Genomic DNA, 19,181 nt, shown 5'->3' with positions numbered 1-19,181 from the left:
GAGAGAGAGAGAGAGAGAGAGAGAGAGAGGGCTGGGGCTGGGGGGAAGTGGTTAGCTAACTTCAAAATCCCACTGCAGTCTGCTTTGGGCCCCAGCATCTGGCTTGGCCCTTCCACCACTCAGGGCTGGGGGAATGAAAGACCTCGTTGTGAGGCAGAGAGTGTACAGGAAGGCAGAGCAGAGGCCTCCCTGAATTCCCAGACGCTGGGAGCATTGGGACCTTTCTGGGTTCATGGGGTGAAGGGTGGGGCCAGGGGAGGCACTGTCTGAATTCGTGCATCTGAGAGAGGTTTACAAAGCATGGGGAGGCTACATGGTTCGGGCTCCAGATGGGAGCTGAATCTCAGTCGGCAGTCACCGGGAACAGCTGGCCCAACATTCCAGAAACGTTCACCTCTAGGCTTAGCTCAAAGAGGACCTGGAGCCAGCAATCAGAATTGGGGAAGATGCCTTTTCCTTCCTTCACAGACCCCTCCAAGGTCACGTAGTCAGCCCTTCCCTCACTTTGCTGGAGACAGAAGGAGGCTGGGTGATTCCCCCCGCCCCCAGCCTCTCTCTGTGTTGCACCGTGCTGCCGAGAGGGGCTTTCTGGGCCAGGTTTCTGCCTTGGGATCCCAGTGGGTGCTCGGGGAGGAAGGATGAGATGCAGTCCCAATAGCTCCTTTCGTGAGAGAACATCTTAACACCTAAGAGCTATGTGCTTTTGGTGAATCACCCTCTTCTGTTCTCAGCGGTCTCATCTGTAAAACGAAATATCTAACCTGCCAGGAGGCGGGGCCCTGAGCCCAGATCACCTAGACTTTCAAGAGCTGCTTTGGACCCAACTCTAGGTTGCAGACGTAGATTCAGGTGTCTCTTAGGTGCAGTGCTTTGTGGGAGGCTCTAGGGCTGCCCTCGAGGAGCTACCATTTATCAGCCTGAGGGCTTGGCACCTTCTACCAGATAATAATTCTACTAGATAATCTGTGCATAGATGAATGAAGGGAAGGTGCCTTGAGGAGGGAGGAAGCAAAGGAAGGGGAATGGACAAACTGGCATGTATAGGAAGTTGGCTCCTGAGGGATCTGGACCATTGGTTGTCTTCACATCTTGATAAGGGATGTGTGTGCCCGGTGTGCCCCACCCCAAGTCTTCAGACAACACCCAGCATTTCTGAGCAGCCACAGGCTAAAGCTCTCTGAGGCCCAACTTAAGTCTGTGCCAATGACCTTCCAAGGGAGCAGATTCTTGACAGAATGAGGAAGGACCCCAGCCTGCCAGGACGTCTGCGAAGGCCCGTGCAACTGGGCCCCCAGCTGGCCAGCTAGTGGTAGGTCCAAAGCAGGAGGACCAAAGCTAAGCCCCTGCTCTGATTTCTGTCTTTCTGAGGAGGAGGGAAGGGTCCATTTCTGCCTGTCACCCTGTCCCCAACCAGTAGTAGCACCATCTGGGGGTGACCAGTGAGTACAGTTTGCTACAGAGGGTCAGAGGATCACAGATGGAACAGGTCTAGGGAGGGGAAGAAAGGACCTTGCACGAGGTCCCTCAGGTAAGAGCAGGATGCCCATCCCCCTGCTGCTTGTCGCTCTGAGCTGCCTGAGAGAATGGCAGGTTGGATGGGGGCTGGTGGTTGCCAGGATGTTGGCCAATGAATGGCTCTTTGTGGCATCTTGGCTTCAGTTCATGGGCTGGGTCTGGGGGGTGGGGCAGCTGCAGATAGGCACCTTCTGTCTTTATTTTGAGCCCAGAGGTGAATATTTTCAGAATATTTGGCTGCTGTTCCGTGGGAGGGGCCCGGCCTCCAAGGAAAGTGAGGTGCGTGGCTGCAAATCAGTTCAGACCCAAATATCATTCTCTTTAGTTCTAAACACTCCCTGCCTCAGGAAGCTCATTAGAAAAAAGCAGGGGTGCCCTCCCCCCCAGCACACACAGGCTCCCCACTGGCCCTCGGACTTTGCCCTGGAGTGACGCTCCCACCATCTGGCCCCCACTTTGGCTCTCCCCTCTCCTCCTCCACTCCAGCTGCGTGTTGCTCGGGAAGATTGTTATTTAAAGCACAACTGCTGGGGGGGGGCGGTGGAGGTGGGAGGGCCTCCCTCCCCCAATAAATTAACTAACCAAATCCCTGGCCTCCAGCCTCCTGGGCCTGCATGCATGTTCCTGTTTTACGATGTGCAGGGCCAGTTGAGCTGTAGATTATTGAAGGCATGTTAATGAGAGACAGAGGAGGAGAGAGTAATTTCTGCGTTCTCCCTGGGGAGCCCAGGCCGGCCGTCCAAAGGTGCGCCATCTGCTTTGTCCCCAAGTTCAGAACATTCCACTGACTCGGTAAACAGTCAACATTTCTGGAAGGGTTTGCAGAGGGGACTGAGTCTTTTAAGATGCATGGAATCCCCTTCCCCTCCCCGACATCCACATACGGAGTCTGGCTTGATAGATGTTCTGTGGGGCCACTTGCTTCAGCAGTGCACACACACCAAGGGTTACAGAATCACAGGATGCCAGAGATGGAAGGGACTTGGCCTAGGACACTCCCCTTCCCCTCCCCCAACCCTGCCCAAGTCTTCCTATTCCTCTGCTATTTTGGAAGCTCTGGGTGAGGAAACCTGGCCTAATGGGCATTGGATGCTTTAGATCAGCTCCCAGAATACTGTGAAACTTGCTGGAGAGCTAGAAGGCTACCTCTTCTCCCTTCTGGTTCCTCTGGGTGCCCAGAAGGTGTGTGTGTGTGTGTGTGTGTGTGTGTGTGTGTGTGTGTGTGTGTGTGTAGGCCACAGTCATGGATGACTGGGACAGTTGTCATTGTCTAAGCACGCTCGTTTGATGCACGCCAAGACCTCCTGAAGTAGCTTGAATGAAAGCCCACTGCCTGAGGCTCCCCTCAGGGAAACCCACCACAAAGAGGTGCCCGACTGGACTCTTCAAGGCCTCATGGAGGTCTCCTGATGTCAGCTCCACAGTATTCTATCCAGTTTAGAAACACCGGCCCAGGAGCTTGGGCTCAGTGGGTCCTCAACAGGACAACCTCAGAAAGGGAGAGAAACTTCCTCAGGCCTGCTGGCTACAGCTCCTGCCTTCCTGAACCACCTGTGGTTATCTACCTGGCCTTTCTGACTGTAGTGATCATGTCCTGTGACAGGGGACCTTCCTGCTCCTTCCTGGGATGGGCTGCATCTGGCGATAGATCATCCCTTTGGGTTTTAGAAAGCAGAGCTGCCTCAATGATTCTGGGGGCCTGGGAATGGGTTATTGCTTGTATAGAGGGGCGCTCTGGTGTTAGCCTGTAGCCCCTTGGAAGAGGGCTGGCCCCTGTTCCTTACTGTTACTTACAAAGTGCTGACAGTCAGGCTTTCAGTCCCCGTCTTGGCATGCCTGGGATGGCTCAGTAGCTTTCAGGAACCACGTCAGCTCACTTTTCTGCTTTCAACGTAGAGGCTGTGGTGACTCTATTCTCCTGATGTCTATCTGGAAACGTCCAGTGCTGAGCTCTGAGAAATGAGGGGACCAAGAAAGCCGGGGAGCTGGGCTTATGGGAACATGAGCGGAGCTAGACCAGGTCGGCTTGAACTCAGTGGGTCATCTCCCACAAGCTTTAAGAGCCGAGTCATGGCGCTGACAAACTGAGAGGATCCTTTGACAGCGTAACTGCGCACATGTGACAGTGCAGTCTCTCCGTTAGCCTTCAGAACTGTCTGTGCAAAGGACACATTGACTCGCAGCCTTTCTCCTGTTGGAAGGAGCTTCTGTGACTGGGCTTGCCATAGGACAGATGTGGCTGCTGCTCCTCTTTTGTGAACTTCTCACAGGCCCTTTGGTCTAGAGCTGGAAAGGGCTATTGAGGTCATGGGGCCAGCTTCCTGGTCAGAGAGAGAGGGAAGGAGGGACTTGTCACATAGGGAGTATGTGGGAGGAGGATCTAAGATTTAGGGTCTCCAGACTACAAGCTTCTGTTTGAATTAGTCTGGCCCCTTTTGTAAAACAATGTCTTGTTTTTCTAATGCTTTATGGGTTCATGTGTCCTTTCTCCCTTGGCCACACTGTGCTCTGCACAGAGGCAGGAGCGTGTCTTGCTTCATCTGAGACTCTCCAATCTCTTACCTGTCCTCCAGGCACACTTGGTTGGCATGAATGGTTTGTTGAATGAAGGACTGAAACCATATTTCAGACTTTGGGCAGGGCTGGACTGGGGCTGGAGCCGGGGAGGGCTTGCCCACATGAGTAAAACAAATGCTTTAATGCCTTGGTTTTAGCATTGGAATTGTGAGCCAAAACAGGATCCCTGATGAGCTAGGTAAAAGTTGTCTAATCTCAGCACCATTTCCTTTATCGGCAAACCTTCAGGGTCTGTCATGTCAACAAGGCAGACCCTGTTATCTAAAGAAGTAATTAGGGTGTCTCTTTGAAGTCCAAAGGGGCTGTCACACCTCAGGTAACACCTTATTTATCCTGCTCTGGGAACTCCACTTCTCTGGATTCAGTTTTGTGGTTAGGGCCAAAATGACCATATTGGGTTTCCTTTACCCAGGGTGACTGTGGGCCTTTTTAGACAGGGGTTTCTCCCTCACCCCTTTGGTTGACTCCCCAGGGCCTGGGGGCCAAGCTCTTAGATGGGTTCAGATAGAAGTGTGGCTCCTTGAAGGGATGGGTTCTAGTGTTCTCCACTTCCCCTTCATCATCCGATATGCTCTCAGTAGAAGAGGGGACTCCTTGGCTATGTTAAGGGCCTGCCTGCCTACCTGGAGGACTCATGGGCTAAGATCCCAGCCTTTTATGGCTAGAGGCAGTCTTGGGGATCAGCCTGGTACATCTTCCCATCGCCACCCACCCCCTACTCCTCCTGATGCTCTGCTGGGTGGTGGTGGAGCCCAGCTGTCTGCAGTATGTCTGCAGTACATACATGGACACATGTGGCTCTGGGTACTCATGGATGTCAGCTGTCCTTCCTTCTCATCTTGGGCCTCTCTTGCTCATCCCCCCCATTCTTCTGTTCCAGGCGTTCTTCTAGACTGTTTGACCTTACATGGATGTCCGGTGAGCATCTGGGGGTCACTCTCACTACATGCCTGACTCACCTGCTGTCCTGGTCATCCCCAACACCCTCATATTTTGCACAGTTCTGTACATCCTCCAATTGTGTCTTCTTCTTCATTTGTGTAGTCTTCAGATTTGCTCCCTTTTTGGTGGCAGTATCCTGGAAGGACCGTGGGGGCTTAGGGGACTTGGAGTAAGAGTCAGAAAACTTTTGTTCAACCTCCTTTTCTGCCTTTAATTAGCCATGTGACTTTAGGAAAGTCCATTAGCCTCTCTGGACCTCAGTTTCCTCCTCCATAAAAGGAAGGGATTGAAGCAGATAAACTCCAAGGGACCATCCAGTTGGAACAACTTTGGAATGCTCTATTTGCTGTCCAGGTGAGAACAGGTTAAGTTCTTCATGGAGGGTCAGACAGAACCAGTCATAGATTGCTGGTAACTGCTCATCTCGTCCTTTTCCTTTCCAAATCAGCCCAAGTTGATAAGTAGAGCAGGAAAGACCAGTGAGTGGCTTCCTAAATGGAAACGTCTGTCCCACGGTGAAGGGTCATCATCTGTTACTGTCAGCACCAGTTTTTTGAAATTACTGTTTGGCTTATGATTGTCAGCTGATCTGGGCAAACGTTGAGCCTGGGTTCCTGCGCTATAGAAATGGAAGATGTGTGGAGATTCAATCACAATATCATTTATCAACAGGCACAAATGGATTTGGTTCAAACCCAAGATATTAGGGAGATGTCTCAAGTTGCCTTGCACACAGAAGATAGTTTGTAAATGTTTGTTAACGTAAGTTGCCAGTCAGGGTAATACAGACCCTACTGAACATATTGGCTCATTCCTTTTTCTGCTTTCTCACATTGTACTGGCTCTGAAAGCCACCTAACATGGGAGATTCCAGCTAGCTAGCAGGGCGGCCCCACCTCTGAGAAAGCAGTGGGAACTGGCTGCAACCTTCGAATGGCTGACTTTCTGTGTCTCCTAGTTTCTGGAGCTGAATGTGGCTGTTGCTGCTGCCATGTTGGGCAGAGATCCTTGAGGTGAGCTTCCTGAGGAGCATCGGGGAAGTAGATGATGTCGGAGCCTGGGCTAGCCAGTGCCCAGGAATCCAATGGCGCTTCCCAGACTGGCCCCCTTGGCCGGCAGAGAAGGGGTCTGACAGGCTACTTCTGACTGCTTTGAGGCCAAACTATACTAGTCCAAACTCTTTATTAGATCAATGGAACTGAGGCCTGATTTGTTTTAGGTCATTTGAGGGAAGGGGGTAAGTGTGTATATAAGGGGGTATAGCCGTGTGCCTGCCATGTGCTAGGCACTGTGCCAATATTGTCTAGCCTGATCCTTATAAGAACTACAGCTAAGAAAACTGAGACTGACAGGGGTTCATCTACAGCTAATAAGTGTCTGAGGCCAAGCTTGAACTTGAGTCTCCCTTACTCAGGAGCTGCCCTTTTACTCAGTGGTGAAGCATTGAGGGAATTAATTTCAGAGTCTTCTGTCCACCAAGCCACACAGCTGAGGGCTAAGTTGGCAAAGAAGGCTTGTACAGTGGGCAAAGCCCTTTACACTGAGTGGGTTCAGGTAAAGCCTCTGAAATGTGACTTTTCACCAAGCATTCACTTGACAAGCCTTTAATAAGCACCTGTTAGGTGCTAAGTGCTAGAGGCGCACAGACAACAATGGTGACTGATCAGGTCCCTTCCAATTCTCAAATTCTGTGATTTCATGAACTGAGGTCCCCCGATTCCAAATTATGGGCACTTTCCACTATCCCTCAAGTCCTCTGACTTTGAAGATTTATATAGGAGGCTGAGCAAGCACTCCCACAAAATTTCTCCAGGTTTGAGAGTCATCAGAGTCAATTTGGGAGGTGCTAGACCCATGTCCCTAACTCAGTATAGTCATTCTTTCATTCTTGGGATTTGTAACAAAGGGAGGAAGGAGGAAAGAACATTGGCTTTGGATGCCCAGAACGTAGGTAGATTGCCCCATCACCATGAACTTCTGGCTGGTTGTCTGATCCTGCTTGGGGGAAGGGAGGTAGTGTTAGAGGGGAGGAGGAGTGCTTTCCTGGTCAAGGACTTAGCCTCCAGTAAGTCAGCCCTGGGACCAACAGTATGTCATTAAAGTAAAGCTGCAAGGAGTAGAAAGCCATCTAATGATCGAAAATAGTAAAATTCTGTGCCTAGTCCTATGGAGTGATTCTGTGAGGGGCTCCCGTGGCTCATAAAGTGCATACAGCTCATAAAAACATAGAGCTCGCCTGGGTCATAAATTCCATTGAAAACAAATATGCTAACTAGAATTGTTAATGAATCATTGAATTAACAGTAATTTGATTAGAATTTGGAAGGGCTTTGGGAGAGAGTTAACGGGCTCCAGCTCTCTTCAGAAAGTTGTCCGAAGATGTTTGAGTCGCTATCATTTTTTTGGAGGGGGAGAGTGAGGAGTGGGACTTTTTTCTGTTGTCTCAAGCAGAAGTTTTCCACTCACCTCAGGACTCCGCCAGACAGACCATCTGGGCTTGTGTTAGCGCAGTTCTGGCTCTCAGTCACACACGCCTCTTGTCTGACCAGGGAGTTTATTGATTCATAGAAGACATGTCCTTCTGTCTCACTGTCACCTTTGGTCTGATTTTGGGCAATGAAGTTGCCCATACAACTGACCCAAGCAGTCGGCTTTACCCAAGGTGTAGGCCAGCCAGTTGAGGGTGGTCTGAGACTGTTAAAGGCTGTGCTGTTTTATACAAAGGTACACACACGGAAGCAGAACCAGCTGCCTTTGAGTCTCTGAGTCAGAGTGGGCCAGAGAAGGAGGGACATTCAGTTGGGTAGAATCCTAGCCCTTCTTGTGTCAGACACCACATTCACACAGTCATCAGGGCCTCTGGCTAAGTGCCTCTGTCTCCATGTCCTGCTCTTCACTCCCAGCCCTTGCCAAAGGCCCAGTCTAAGCAGCCAGCATCATTGCTGCTGTGATGGGAGCCCTTATTTCTTAATGGAACGCCATCAGAAGCTTGTGTGTGGACCTCTTTTGACAAGGAACCTCAGATCTTTACTCCCAGAAGTCATAAGGCAGGCATAAGACTGTTCTAAGAACATTGGGGTGGGACAGATGGAGTATTGGACTCGGAGTTGCCTATGTTGAGATCCCACTCCTGACATCCTGGGCAAAATCTCTTCATTTCACTTGACTTGTTTTCTCAACTGTAAAGTGGTGATGATAATAGCTGGGCTCCTGACCTTCCGTGCCGACACCACATGGGTGTCCATACCAACCTGAAGTGCTTTACAAACTTGGAGCACTGTAGAAATGTCAGAAACAGGATCCTTGGGCAGTTACTGTCTTGCTCCCATTCTCCAATATGTAAGTGATGCTACCAGCGGGGAAAAAAAATCATCATCATGTTTGTGGTTGAATCAACAGTATTTGGATATCAGATCATTGTAGGCCCATAAAAATACCCTTGACATGGCATCCTAGTAGACAGGACAGGGAGCAGTTGGCCCCCACCTCATGTATTTTGAAAGCTTTTCAGAAACTCTGAAACCCCTAAAATGCAGTTGAGAAACCACACTGAAGACTGGATGTAGGCAGAACCAAAGAGTTGCCTCACTTCCCCATCCAGATAGAAGGATTCTTCACAGGGAGCAGGGAGCATCATGTTTTGGGAAAACGGTAAGGACAGGATTTCTGGGCTCTAGCTGTCAGGATGAGGGAAGGCCTTGTTGTATGAGGAGTTTGTCTAGCCAGTCCCCAGGAGACAAGGGGCCATCTGTCGCATATTTTGTATAAATTAATATATGCTTGGAACATTGTCCTAGAGATTGACTGGAGCTAAGCCAATCTGTGAGATTTGAACCCATGTCTGGGAGAATTTCAGACCTGAGAAGTGGGGTTGGGGGGGGCGGGGAGTGGAGACAGAAAAGGGGGGGCCTGGCAGAATCGCCCAGACTTGACAAGAGCAGATTCTTAAGGTCTGTCATCTCTGCACATGCCTCTGGAGAATCCGGAGCTGTCTGCTCTGATGGCCTGCTGTCATGTGATGCTGCCCGTCATTGTCATGGGTGATGCGGCTGAGGAGGCTGTAGCCCCAGGGAGCTCTGGGGCCCACCCTGGGGGGATTGGTGAATGCAAGCAGTGAGTCTGGCATTTGGCCCGAGGCCTTGTTAATTAGGTGCTTTGATTGAAAAGGTCTCTGCTTTCACCCTACTCTAGGCTGGAATAAACAGAGATCTCATTTGTGTAAAGGGACAGCTTAATGAGCCAGACAGGTAACAATATCAATAAGTATCGAGAGCAAGTTTTGCTGGGGATAACTATCGTGTGGATAATTGGATTGCTTATGTATGAAAAAGTACCTATGTCTGCTCCATTTGGCCTAATCCATCCACCTAAGAAGCAATGGTGAGGAATCCCAAGACTGGAAAGGACCTTGGACAGGTCTCTTGGGGCTGTTTGGGCCCTTTCTGTGGCTTCTTTGCCAAGGATGTTTTTCTAGTAGCTGAAGAAAGTCCTCAGAGCCCTTTTATTCTGTGGAAGTGCTGCCTGAGGCCAGCCCTGGGGGACAGTGCAGGATGGGCTAGTTAAGTACTTGGGGAAAATGCAGGGGCGATGTCAGGGATGTCAGTCAATTGACATCTCAGCTCAGCCACTTCCTGGATGTGCAGCTGTCGGCAAGTTGCCTCAGTTTCTGTGTTTGTAAACTGAGGCTAATAACATGGGTCCTACCTCCTTTTCTGGGCTGAAGCAGAAGCTTTCAGGAGATGAGAGGAAGGCCCTAAAATTTGATATTGATGTTCTGTTCTTTGCATCCCAGATTGAAGATGGAGGCAAGGCTGCCCTGTCCCGGAAGATGAGAATTGGGGATGAGCTGGTGAATATCAATGGCACCCCATTATACGGCTCCCGACAAGAAGCCCTCATCCTCATAAAGGGCTCCTTCCGCATCCTGAAGATGATCGTCAGGAGGTAAGGTGGAAAGAGGCACCTTGTGCAGGTTCACGTCAGACCTGGGGCAATGGCCGCGTCTCTGCCGGGCACCTACAATTTGTCGGCTCCCAGTTTGAATTAGGGTAACACGTCTGGAACTAGGGCTACTAGGGAAGAGGTCTTCGCCAGAGCTGAATTTTCCATTCTACCCCAAAGCTCTCAAATGCCCCACTTTTTCTTACTTCGATTGGTTCTTAAAGCAAAGATTTCTCACTCCATCACACACTTTTCGGCCTTCTCCAGCATTTGGACAGCTCTGTGGGCTCATCGATACAGAGTAGGACCTCTCTGGGATTTCTTGACCTGGGGAATTCTTATTCCTCTGTCAGTACCTTTGGGACATAGGAACTCCATCCACCATTGCAGATTTCGATCTGCCTTTGACTTGGGAGATACATCCTAGGGAGGGGCTCGAGGCTCATTGGATAGGTTTTGAGGCAGAATTTGAAGCCAAGTCTTATTGATTCCCAGCTCAATACTTTGTGTGTTATGTTCTGCCTCCTTTTCGTGGTCAGTGGTCCCCAGCAACCTCTACTCAATGACTCGAGGCCATCACCTGGTTCTGTCCCTCCCATTCTCACCCCATAATTGGCCCATGTCCTTCCCCTCCAGGGATGTCCTTGGTGCCGCCCTTTCCATCCCTACGTTTGAGCCAGGTGCCACGGGGGCTAGGCTATGTGTGCCTGTTATCCACTTGCTGGCTGCTCCCACCACTGCCTTTTGGTTAGATTGGTTAGAGTTTCAATTCATCTGAGATCAAGATAGTCCAGGATTTGCTCTGCCTTATTCTCCTCGGCCTTCTTAGAGTTCACTTATTTTTGGAAATGCTATTTCCCCTAGTAGAGAGTAAACTCCCTGAAGGCAGGAACAACTTCTTTGTGGTTTTGCTGTTGTATCCAGAGAACCTGGTCCCAAGGAGGAACTTAATAAATGCTCATTGCCTTGAATTTGCAGTCAGATAATAACAAGGTCAGTTCTAGCAAGCACTCGGGCTGCGTTTAAGGTTGGTGAAGTCCTTTCCGCTCTTGGCCTAGGGGTGGATCTTCCAGACTCCCTAGGAGAATCTCGACATCAAGCAGCAGCTCTGGGATGCACTGTGCCTTTACTTTTCTATTCTAGGATTTTGTCTAGAATCCTAATCCAGTTCCTACCTATGCTTTGGAAAATCCCTTGTCTCCCCTCCTTTAGGAAAGTCCAGCCATTTGGCCACATTCAGCTTTGTGGCACATCCCCCCTAAACAAGGGCCCTGGGATATTGTCTGGTCACAGGCCTGGTGATTTAGGTGCATGGGGGCGGGGCCTCACCCTGGCCACCTCCTCAGTGACCGGTGAAGCCACATGCTCAGCCCGTCATCCCAGCCTGAAGATGATTCACCTCCGTTGATGAATCAGGAGTCGATGGTGTTCCGGAAAATGGAAAAGAAGGAAAGTTGGGGCCATTTGGCCAAGTTCCCAGAGGACCAGGGATGCCCTGTAGCATGTTCCTTACATATACCTCCTGCTCCTGCCGCAGCCCAGCTATAACCATTAGAAAGGCCTTTCTCCCATTGAGCTGAAACCTGCCCTGTGTGCCCCCACCCCCTGGGGCCAAGGGGAAAGTGCATTAATATGGCTTTCTTTAGATTGCATTCAGGTGTCGCTCCAGCCTGTTGGCATCAGTTTGAGTGTTGACTTGGTCATCCAATGTCCTGGCTTTCCATCCCAGCAGAATGTCTTCTGAAAAGTTGGTAAATGGGCTTGCCATCTATGTCTTCATTCAGGGAGTTCTGCCTTCTTTTTGCCATTGCTAGCATTTGTCCTGTGTGCCCCAAGGGATGGGCCTCTCCCTCCCTTGATCTTTGTCTTACCATCTACATGGCTAAAAAAAAACCCAGATCAACCCATTTTAGGTCCTCAGCATTCATCCAAAGCTCCATTTTGCTCTGGGGTTTAACAGCCTTGATATTTTTCTTCCTGAACTGTCTGGGACCATTGAAAGCACTACCCAAATAGGTTCTGAGCCTGCCACCTTGTCTGTCTGCAGCTCCAGTCCAAGGTACATACTAATGAAGCAAATGGGCTACTTAACCAGTTGCATGTGTGGGTGACCTATGTTTTTCATCCACTTTGTTTTTCTGGTACAAATGTTAGAATAGTCTAGTCCTTTTCAGGTTCCTGTCATTTCATTTGGAAGGCCTTTCGTTCATCTGGGATTGGATTGAGTATAGCCCCAGGTCTTCCTCAGGTGTACTGTTTACATGGGAGGGGACCCAGGCTAGAACTTTCTGTAGGAATCAGTATAAATACCTAAGAGCAGGGGCAGGTTGGAGGGGGGAAGGCTTTTAGCTCTACGTGAAATGGGATTGGATGAGCCTGTTGTTTGGAGCAAAGGGGGAAGCGGGCGGGGGGGGGGGGGGGGAGGCGAAACGTGACTGGAGTGGAATTGCAGAGAGACAGCTTCAGGTGTTTGGGCAGGTAATGAGTCCTCCTCTCACTGGGAGGGGCCCTTGGAGGTCACCAAGTTCAACCCTCTCATTTTACAGAAGAGCCCAAATAGGGGGAGGGACTACTGACTTAGCCAGGGTCACACAGTGTCTGAGGACAGATTCAAACCCAAATCTTGGGGACTGCCAAGTCTGCTCACTATGCCACCCTGCCCCTCTCATTGCCGTTGTTCAGCTCTTTTCTGGCTCTGACATTCTCTGAGCTCCTGGGCAGAGTTCTCTGAGCCCAAGTATCTGTCCTCTCAGGGATGACTTTTTTGGGCTGAGCTTGCCCCCTGGTGGCAGGACTTAGTCTGTGCATGTTGTGTGCACTGCCCTACAGGACCAGTTTCCTCTTTTGTTTCTTAGCAGCAGCCATTTCCTTAGCTAAGTCCTTTTCTCCCTACAATAATGTGGGACAGGTATTGATGTTGCCATTTGAAAGATGAGCAAACTGAGACCTAGGGAATTTAATTGACTTGCCCAAGGTCACATGGCAGAAATCCTATGGTTTGAGGTTTTGAGCCTGAAGGGACCACAGAGGTCCTTCAGTTCAATCTCATCATTTGACAGAGATGGAAACTGAGACTCAGATTTGGGGGGCAGGGAGTAAATGTCAGAACTGAGATTAGAATCCCAAACCTGGTTCATTTAGAATCAGAGGTAGAAACTGAGGACCCAGGAGTAAAGCCATTTACCCAAGGTCACACAGCTCTCTGTCTAGTATTCTCTCCACTGATCCACAGTCCAGTTCTATGCTAAAGGATGGGGGTGAAGGCCAAAGAAACCTGGAAAATGTTGTTGTTCAGCCTGAAGGGATGGATCGAAGAAGCTGGGAAAAAGAGCTACAAGGGTAGGGGGAACCAGCTAGTCCAACTGCCCCATTTTACAGATGAGGAAATGAAGGTCAAGGGAAGGGAATATGAGTTTAGTGTCAGATGTGGGATTTGAACCAGTATCTATTGATGCTGGAGCCAGAACGCTTTGTACTGTACAAAGCTGCCCGCCATGGTCTCAAGTCCTATGAAAATAATGACTCATACAGCTGTCCATTTGTGGTGGGCTTTTCAAAGTGTCTCGTCGAGTATTGTTGATAATAAGGAAGAATTTGGATGAAAGAGCACATGAGAAGCATGGTATACAGTGGGTGCTTAATAAATGCTTGTGAAATGGAGGTTTGATTAGAGTTCAGGTGATTAGATTTTGACAAGTGAAAAAAAATGAGGGGAAAACTCTTACCCTGCCCCTCAGCATCATAACCCCGGACTAGCCTCCTGGGCCCCTGATCTGAAGAGCTCCCTTTTCCTCTCACTGGTTTTAGTTAGTCAGTCAAGAAGCATTTATTATATGCCAGGCACTGTGCTAAGTGCTGGGGATACAGAAAGAGGCAAAGGCCAGTCCCTGACCTTAAGGGGCTTACAGTCTAATAGGAGAGATAACATGAAAATAAATCTATACAAATTGACCTATAGACAGGATAAACATAGGCTGAAGCAGGCTTGGGGAAGGTTGCCTGTAGGAGGGGGGATTTTAGTTGGGATTAAAGGAGATGGGAAGGTCAGTAGTTGGAGCAGAGAGGATGTACCTTCCAGACCAAGGGGACAGTCAGAGGGAAGGTTCAGAGCCCAGAGATGGAACAGCTGGGAGGCCAGGCTCACTGGGTGGGAGAGGATGTGGTGGGGAGTGAGGAGTGAGAAGACTGGGAAGAGAGGAGGGGGCAGGGGATGAAGGAGAGCATCTTGTATTTGGTCCTGGAGGCCCTAGGGAGCCACTGGGGTTTATTGAGTAGGGGAGTGACCTGATTAGACCTGGACCTGTTCTGTAGGAAAATCACTATGGTGGAAATTTGGGTAATTGAAGCAGATCCAGCAAGCCTTTAATAAGTGCCTGCTACATGACGGTACCATGCTAGGAGCCAGGAATTCAGAGACCAGGTTAACAGTCCCTGCCTTCAGGGAAGCTTTTGTTCTTCCTCTGAGGGGTCCCAGCATGGGGCTAAATGTGTATAGTAGAAGAAAATGAGGAGGGAGGAGCAGGGTGCCCTGCTGGCCAGGTGGGGGAACCTTTCTGAGCTTAGAGATCAGACAGGGATGTGCATTCCCAGCAAGGCCCCAGCTTGTGGAAAGGCAAAGGCATGGAGGCAGGAGAGAGGGAAAGGGAAGAGGACCAGGGGTGTGGTTTAGCGGGAGTGGAGGGCTGCAAAGGAGAATTGTGTGGAAGTAGTCTGGAGAGGTGAGGCAGAGATGGACTATGGGAAACCTTTAGAGAGGCCCGGATCAGGTCTCTGCCTTGGGGAGATGCTTTGGTAGCTCTCGCTGGGTTTCAGGGGAAAAGGGAGAGGCTGTTAGGAGGTCCTGAAGGCCATTCCAGGATCCTAGCATGGTTTGAGCTGGAAGGGGCCTCAGAAGATAGATTTGCCAGCAATGGGGGGAAACAGAGGCCCAGAGTGGACCAGGTGCATAGTGGGGAGAGATGGCTGCAGGCCAGCCCAAAGCCTAGCCCCTGTCCCAGGAACCATCCTGTCTGTCTTCCTCTGGAAGGGCCAAGGGAGGGCCAAGCCACAGACCCTTCTCACTCCCCCTTCAAAGCCTGTTACCTCCCACTGGATTCATTTGCGGAGCCTGGGTGTCCAATTAAACCTTTCACACCTGGCCAGGCCCTGCTGTCTTTCCTCCTTTCCTCCATTCACTTCCTTATTGTCAAGTAGATGGTGAGTCACACTCCACCCCCCAACCCCGCCCCCTTCCCAGGAACTGATCTGTCTCCAGCCCATTGGATCTGGGTTATGATCTTTGGCTGCTGGCTTGTCCAGTAATAACAATGTCTAGTTTCTGGGATTGTAAAGGAAGGCCCATTTCACTGTGTACATAATGTATCAGGGTTGTGCCAGGCTTTATGATTATCAAGCTCTCCTTTTGTAGGGGCCCCCAAAAGAGCAGGTCCATGCAGTATCTGCTCCTGGAGGACAGGGCCTGGGGAGTTCGAGGCCTTGTTGTCAGGCCTGTCTTTGTATCCCCAAGAATTTTGTCATAGGCAGGAAAACCAGAGAGAAAGCTCACTCTTAGCCATGCCAGGCTCTGTACTTGGTGCTTGAGATTCAGAGACAAACCCAAACAGTCCCTGAGTTCAGGGACCGTAGATTCTGTTGGAGATGACAGCTGACTCCCTCCCACTGCACCCCGGCACTCCTGGGTAGGTGTATTAGGAAACACATAAACGAGGCAGTAGAAAGGATGTGCCAAAGACAATGCCAACAGGATGCAGAGGCAGGAGATGGAGAGTCTTTCTCCTTGAGGACACATTCACATGTTCCCATTTCGCAGCTGAAGAAACTGAGGCTTCCAGTGCAGTCCTCTTTCTTTTACTTGAAATAAGGCTGGGAGATTCTTTTCTCATAGCACCCTTGACCTGTTAAGGGGACCTTGAACAAAACAGCTAGGGGAAGAATGGGTGTCACAATCTGAAAGAGGTGCCAGTGGTTGTGGTGTGGAGCTTTCTCCATGGGAGTCAGGGGGTCTGGGCTCCAATCCCAGCTCTCCCACTCACTAGCCCTCCTCTCTAGGACTGTCCTTATCTGTAAAATGAGCAGCAGGGCTCAGAGGGGCTAAGGCTCCTTCCTGCTCTGAATTGGATCCTGTGCAGGCAGCTTTTGGCTGCCTCTGGGGCGGAGGGGGCTTAGCCTTCCTGGAGGTCTTTGTTTGTTGGCTTTCTTCTGGCCTCTGTCCATGGGGAGGAGGAAGAGGCGCCAGAAGGTTCCTTCCCAATAGGCATCAGACGAGATGGCCACTAAGGCCCCTGACCACTCCCCAGCCTGTGAATTGGCAGGTTTAGGGCACTTAAAAAGGGGGGCTTCCGGACCACATAGATGCTCCAGGGTTGGCAAGATCATGCTTCCAGAGAAGGGAGGAAGGATGGCCAGAGAAGTGGCTGCTTTGGGGGCTAAGCCCTTGTCATCCAAAAGCACAGGCCAGTAGGTGCCACTGGAGAGCATTGAATAATGTGCCTTAGCCAGAGACAGCAACAGTTCCCACTGGGCCTCCTCCTGTTCCTGCTGCTGGCCTGCCCCACCCTGTTTCTTCTGGCCTGGCTGTTCCTGTTGATCTGTTGCTCCCCCCATTGCTGCTGGGCTGCCCCTGTGGCTACTTTACCAACAGCATTCTGTGCTCAGGCCTACTGGCTCCCAGGCCAGCATTGCTGCCTCTTCCGTGAAGCTTGCCTTGATCCCACAATTCCCCCGCCCCCATCCCCTGCTGTCTGTCTCCTTCTCCCATCCTAGCACTCTCTGTCTGGGTCATCGCTCAGGGCTTAAACATGGCAGCAGCCTGCTGTCATCTCTTGCCTCTTCATTCCTGGGCCTGCCCTCTGCTGACCATTGCCTGCTTATTTAGTTTGTTTATTTCTGTTTGCATGCTGTCTTCCCAATTAGAACTGGAGCTCCTTGAGGGCAGCGACTGCCTTTTTGTCTCTTTTTGTATCCCCAGTCCTTGTTGCCTCAGATGATCTCACCGTTGTCTGATCTGGCCTCTTTACATCGCGTGCCCCTAAAAGGGCATCTTTGTAACGTTAGGGATGATGCCCTTCTTTTTTTTTTAAGCAATCGGGGTTAAGTAACTTGCTCAAGGTTACACGGCCAGTTATTTCTGGGTGGGTGCTGAGTATCTGAGCCCAGATTCGATCCCAGGTCATCCCGACACTGGAGCCGGTGCTCTTACTCGCTGTGCTACCTGGCCGCCCCGGATGATGCCCTTATTTGCCATGTGATGTCTTACATCACTGACTCCTACATGATGAGGATTCCCCACTCAGTTTCCACTGATCCACCCTGACTGCCCAGGCAGGTGCTGGATCTGTTTGATTTGAACCCTCCACCATCTCTCACTCCCATCCTCTTCTCTCTGCTTTTACTTTGCTCTCTACCTTTCCCTTCCTTTAGGCACTCATTATCTCACCTGGACTACTGCAGAAATGTAGGCCCTTCTGCTTGGTCTCTGTTTCTAATTTCTCTCACATCTCTAATCTATTACCTACATAGTTGCCAAATGGATAGTTGAAAACATCGATCTGATCATGTCACTCACCTGATCAGAAGTCTTCATTGGCTCCCTGGTGCCTTTAAGAAAAAATACAAGGGCAGCTAGGTGGCACAGTGAATAGAGCACTGGCCCTGGAGTCAGGAGGACCTGAGTTCAAATCTGGCCTTGGACACTTAACACAAAAACTAGCCATGTGACCTTAGGCAAGTCACTTAACCCCAATTGCCCTGCCTTCCCCTCTCCAAAGGAAAAAAAAATCCAAATCCTTAGCCTGGCATTTACTACCCTCTATACATGGCCTCCACTTTTCCAGTCTTAGTGCCTGTTGCTCTCTTTAATGTACCTTCCTCATCTCTAGCCTCCATGCTTTTGGAAGATGGTCTTCCAAGTCTGGAATGAGTTCCTGCCTCATTTCTGCCTTGGACACTCCTTGGCTAGGTGTGGGCTGCTTTCTCCATGAGCCCCCCCTCGGTTCTGAGCTCTCTTTCCTTCTTAAATGCCTCAGTGTTTCATTGGATAGACTTTATGGATTTAACCTGTGTATGTGGTCTCTCCTCCAGGGGAATGTAGGCCTCTCAAGGGAACATGTTTGTTGAATCAGATTAAGAAATCCACAATGACAAAAATGTTGATTTGATTCCACACTGACTGAAGGGTTAGACATGGCATTTTGAGGTCTTGACAATTTACCTGGCATGTTTCTCTGTGCTCTCAGCCATTGCCAATGCTCAGCTCAGAGCAGCCTTGACTTCATTCACCAGGGCCACCTGGGCATCTGTGCCACTGCCTGCTGCAGCCAGGCTAGCAAGAAAGAGACGGGCCAGTGCTGGGGTGTCTTTGTCCTCAGCATTCTGGGTATGTATGTATGCCTTGGCCCAAGCTAGGATTCCAACCCAGGCCTCTGGTGCCCAATGAAGCACTGTCTCCACCAAATAGGCCTCGTCATTGCAGACTGTTACCATGAGTCACCTGCAAGGCCTCAGGCAAACACAGTTCCTTCATTGGCTGCAGCATCTTTTACATGGCAGGGACTGGTGGGAATTTTTGTTTCTGTGGTTTGGTGGGTAGTGTGCTGGCCTTGGCTTTATCAAAAAAGACCTGTGTTGCAGTCCTTCCTACTACTTAACCAACTGTGGGAGTTACTTGACCTCTGTATGTCTCAGGCAGCTTTCATCTGTTCCTCACAGGCCCCATCTTCATATGTCTCTGGATGATGGTGGTGGCCTTGATCCTCTTGCTGGGCTGTGTTACCCTGGGTGAGTCATTAGATCTCTCTCAGTTTTGTTTTCCTCATCTGTACAATGAGGAGAATGGTGTCTGTGCTGACATCCTCACGGGTCCATTGGGAGAATTAAATTGGGTTTGGGCTAAGTGGAGAACAACAGCAACTGAGTCAGGAAACAAAATTTCCTTCCTTTGGCCCATTAATCAGTCCCTGAGCTTTTAATAAGCACCTGCTTTATTTAAGCACTTTGGTGGTGGATGTCCTTGAGCTCTGGAGTCAAGGTATGGCGTGTCTGGTTGGGTGCGGCATGTGTGAAGCCGATGGGGGCTCTGGAGAGAAAAGGCTCCCCTGAAGTCATGGCTATGGCAGAGCAGGCCAGCTTGGGGGCTCCACTGGATGAGGAGAAAAAGCCCAGAGGGCCCTTTAAGATGGGGGGCTTTGCCTTGGGGGAGATTTGAAGAG

The 19,181-nt window shown here is 50.3% G+C and overlaps 1 protein-coding gene across 1 annotated transcript in view; it reads left to right on the top strand.

Annotated features, from left to right (window-relative positions):
* Positions 1–19,181, top strand: part of SHROOM4 (shroom family member 4) — a 128,300-nt gene that overhangs the window by 54,127 nt on the left and 54,992 nt on the right. The window contains 1 exon segment of the mRNA XM_069062392.1: positions 9,827–9,978. Coding sequence (XP_068918493.1) covers positions 9,827–9,978 — 152 coding nt within the window.

This window comes from Petaurus breviceps, unplaced genomic scaffold (assembly GCF_028583685.1).
Source record: "Petaurus breviceps papuanus isolate PSGF00001 unplaced genomic scaffold, PetGlider_PUasm1.0 90451, whole genome shotgun sequence".
In the NCBI taxonomy this organism is placed as follows: Eukaryota; Metazoa; Chordata; class Mammalia; order Diprotodontia; family Petauridae; genus Petaurus; species Petaurus breviceps.
This window is presented reverse-complemented; position numbering and strand designations above follow the sequence as displayed.